Source organism: Aedes albopictus, chromosome 3 (genome assembly GCF_035046485.1).
Source record: "Aedes albopictus strain Foshan chromosome 3, AalbF5, whole genome shotgun sequence".
NCBI classification, from domain to species: domain Eukaryota; kingdom Metazoa; phylum Arthropoda; class Insecta; order Diptera; family Culicidae; genus Aedes; species Aedes albopictus.
Window position 1 is genome coordinate 261,747,834 of NC_085138.1, and position 4,302 is coordinate 261,752,135.

The window sequence follows — 4,302 nt, forward strand, 5'->3', positions numbered from 1 at the left end:
AGGTCAATTATAATTCGCACATCATTCGAATTCTTCCGCTTAACAAGCATAGGCGATACCCATTCTGATGCCTCATACACTCGTTCAATTACGCCTTGACGTTCCAATTCTTTCAGTTTTAATATAGTAACTTCTTCCAAAGGAATTGGTATACGACGATAACTTTGTCTAACAGGTGGCACAGTTGTATCTATTTTAATGGATGCACACATGTCTGAATAAGCAATTTACAATTTAGTAATTAATTAAACTCCCGAAACAACTACATATTCTTACCTTTGATAGCCGGAAAGGTATCGTCACTCACTGACCGCAGAAACTTAACCACGCCAAGTGTCTCTGCACTGCGTCCGGAGAGCAGCGAATGCTTACCATCTTGAATCACGAACAACGTTGTGCGACAGGACTCATTTCCTGTTCTCAGCATCACGTCGACTTCTCCTAGTACAGTCAATGGATTCTTCGTTCCGTAAGCTTGGAAAATCTTCGAACTTCCTTTCCTAATTGCAAACGCCTCGAACCCAATCCGCTTCAACGTCGTCCAATCTGCAATACTAAGCACGTCCTCATCTGCGCCGGTGTCAACAATGAACCGCAGATTGACTCCACCGACCGATAAGATCGTCGTACGCTTTCCGTCCAAATGGAACAGCTCACGGATTTCTGCTGTCTTCGTGACGTCATCAACTTCTCGTACGAATTTCGGCTTTTGATCACATCGATTTCCATGGTCTCGATCATGTACTTGACGCTTCCGGTTGCTCGATGTTGGTTGATGGTTTTGAACCGGATTCTTCACACTCCTGCAACATCGTGCGTAATGGCCTTTCTTGTTGCACCGGTTACATTGCGACTCTCGAGCTGGACATATCGTATCGGAAGCCAGATGGTTTCCCAAACATCTGCCACAGGTCAGTTTAGGTTTCGTGCGTTTGACAGACTGATCCACCGTATTGATCTCAGCGCTGTCAAGTGGGTTGGAACGAAATTCTTGAACCTAATAAAATATTCATGAAACAACTTACACTTAATATTTTTCCTCAAATAAGTACCTGTTTATTAACGGTTTCATGCGTGCGTCCGATTTTCAACATTTCGTCCAAGCTCGTGTCAACCTCTAAGTATTTGGACCGTAGTTTATCATCCGTTTGAGTCGCGTACACTATTTGATCCATTATCATGTCCTCACTTTGATCTCCGAAACTGCAAACGGCAGCTTGAGCTCTCAAACGCACGACAAACTGATCCAGCTTCTCTTTAGGGTTGAAAGTCATTTGTCGAAATTTGAACCGTTCATAACGTAAGGTCATCCGAGGTGCGTAGTAGTTGTCCAGTGCCTCCAATACTGATCGATAAGCGTTATCCATTAGGTTCCCGCTTACGGCTACATCTTTAGCAATCTTTCTCACGTCAGGTCCGCCAAAGCATAGCAGTGCTTTGTGTTTCTCCTCAACGTCAGATATTCCCTTCAAGTCAAGGTACGCAATAAATTGATCCCTCCATTCTTCCCAACGAGAACTGATGAGGCCAACACCAGATTCACAAAAGGGAGAAATATTGTAGTTCAACTGGAATATAACACATATTTGGTCACTATAAGACATCTTGTTGTGTGGTTACCATGGCTGCATTTATGTCAGGGTGTTTATTTTCAAATTCAAAATTCTGCAAAATGTGAACGCAATCTACTAACTGTTTCGTTTCCATAGAAACTAATTTTTCGGTTTGTTTGTTTTCTAGTTTTCTCCAAGCAGACTAGGATAACTTTATCCCCTATACTTGAATGCAGAAACGGACTAGAACTACCGGAAAGTTCCCTACGTTTCTTTCTGGAATTAGACTAAGGTTGTTCGAACCTCCTATTATAATTCCTGTGGAACAGCGAACTGGAATTCATGATTCCCTTCACTTGTTCCTCTCCCGGTGGGCTGGAACTCACGGTTCTGTGCTGTTTCTGAACACGAAAGCTGAAATACTTTCCATGTCGCTATTTTGCACGAGGGAATAGATTCCCTACTCCGCCTGCAACGTCGACGATATGGAAGAAAGTATTCCACTTTTACAGTTCACTATTTGCGGTCACAGATGCACTTTTGATTGATAAAATAACACCACACATTGAAAAGATTGAAATTTATACTTTACCGATGCCATATTCCGAAATGTGGTGGTTGATTACCGCTTGAAGGAAACGCCGACCTGGTCCTTGTTTTTCAAGCTTCAGAAAAGAAATCACCAATCACTCGTACGCCAAATGTAGGAGCTGAATAAAAACACTTGTTGATTGTTTGACTGTCAGTGCCGAAAGAGACCGTTTATTAACCCGTTAACGCCCAAGGTGTCTCACAATTCAAATCTTCAAATAAATTTGTTATCAAATGTCAAGTTCCAATAAAATAAGCATGATTTGATGAAAAAAATGGAAGTCTATGGTGTAGTTCCAAAAAAATTCTTCATTGTAGGTCCTCAATATCTGATAACTTTCTTGAGTTCTACTTCAGCACAACTTCTATGCTATCGTTATATTCTGATCCGTGGAGATAGAATGCAGCTCTAAACAAGTGAGAGAGATGATAACCACTCAAAAAGAATAGAAAAAGGACTTATAAATTGGGGCAGAAATATAACCCGATAAACGCCTAAAAGTATGCAATGCATGGTTCTTGTAATTTCATGTATTTTCTTTCGACTGCAGTGTTCAACATTTCTCAATTTTTTTACCAACTCAAATAAAGAGAGCTCACTATGTGTGGCATAAGCAAACGTTAAAATACTTTGGAAGTAAGATTTTGCACAGAATATTATTTCTAATAAAGTAATTGAGTTTTTCCTTCAACACCCCACAAACTCTCTTTATGTACTCACCATACGTAAACTTTTCAGAAGTTTTTTTTATATTTGAAAAAGAAAATCGTGTTGAGTAATGTTCCATTTAATTTGTCTCCTTTGACAGATACGTATTTCGACCTCATTTATATGGTCGTCTTCGGTGTCTCGTATTTACAGGTATCCTACTAACACGCCCAGGTTCATCATCATTCCATGTTTTAATATAAAATTTCAACCAGATATACTCTACACGGTTTCTCCACTTATGTATGTACTACTCCATGATTGCTTATTCGTGAACAATATGTGAATTTTATGGTGTTATTCTGGGAACTATCAAAGTTACATCAAAAAGATAATGTGAAATCCCCGAATGAATCCCGGGAGGATATACAGAAGGAATTCTGAGAGTCATATCTGGTGGAGTTCCGAGGAAATCTCAACTGAAAGCTTGGTAGGAATTCCTGAAATAATCACAGAAGAAATCCCGGGAGGAATTGCTGTATAAATCCCGAGCAAGGATCCCGGCTCATAGAAAGAATTCCATTAGGATTCTCTGAATATGTTTCGACAGAATACTTTGAAAGTATACTAAAATGAATCTGTGAAGTAATTCCAGAAAAAATCCGTGAAAGAATGCTGGGTAAAATTTCTGAAAGAATCCTTTAAGGATTTTCTAAAGCAATTTGGCAGAAATCCCTGAAGTTATTCCTGAAGGAATCCCGTAAAGAATACCTGATGTATTCCTTAGAGAGATCATGACAGGAATGCCGGCCAGAAGCTGAGCAGACATTCCTGCAAGAACCATAGAAGATGTCTCTATGATCTAGGGCTGCAATCTCGGAAGCAATATATATTTTTTCATTTTTTTTTTCGGGAGGGATCCCTTAAGGAATAACAGCAGGAATCATGGAAGGAATCTTTGAAGGAATTCGCACAAATCCCTGAAAGAATGCAGAAAAGAATACCCAACAGAATCCTTTCAGGATTTACCAAAACAACGCCCGCAAAAATCCCTGAAGAGAACTCCAAAGCAATCCCGACAGCAATCTCGGAAGCAATATTTGAAGGAATCTCGGGAATAAACCTGAGAAGATTCTTGAAAGGAATGCCTGAAGAAATCCTGCAAAGAAATCCTTAAGGTGCCTCAAAAAAGCTCATCTAATCTCATCTAATCTCATCTCAATTCTTCACCCTATTCTCTAGCCTCTACCTTACTGTCTTCTTTGCCCTCTATTCCAACCCTCTATCCTACGCTCTATCATAACCTTCAACCCTACCATCTGCCCTACCCTCTAAACTATCCTATAACCACTGCCATATCCTTTACCGTACCCTCTAGTATATATTGTACTTAATCGTACCGTCTACCCTACTCTCTACCCTAACATTTTTCCTACCCTCAAACCTACTCTCTATTCTACCCTTCTCCCTACCGTCTACCCTATCCGCTACCCTAACCTTCTACTCCAC

At 40.2% G+C, this 4,302-nt stretch overlaps 1 protein-coding gene across 1 annotated transcript; it reads right to left on the minus strand.

The window, feature by feature from the left end:
* Positions 1-737: 737 nt before the first annotated feature.
* On the minus strand, positions 738-1,668 carry LOC115262393 (uncharacterized). Its single transcript, XM_062857905.1, has 3 exons — positions 1,053-1,668; positions 847-997; positions 738-751 (listed from the first exon to the last, which is right to left on the minus strand). Exons 1-3 carry the CDS (start codon positions 1,602-1,604, stop codon positions 738-740), a joined length of 717 nt encoding a protein of 238 aa, XP_062713889.1. The 5' UTR covers positions 1,605-1,668.
* Between the last annotated feature and the right edge of the window lie 2,634 nt (positions 1,669-4,302).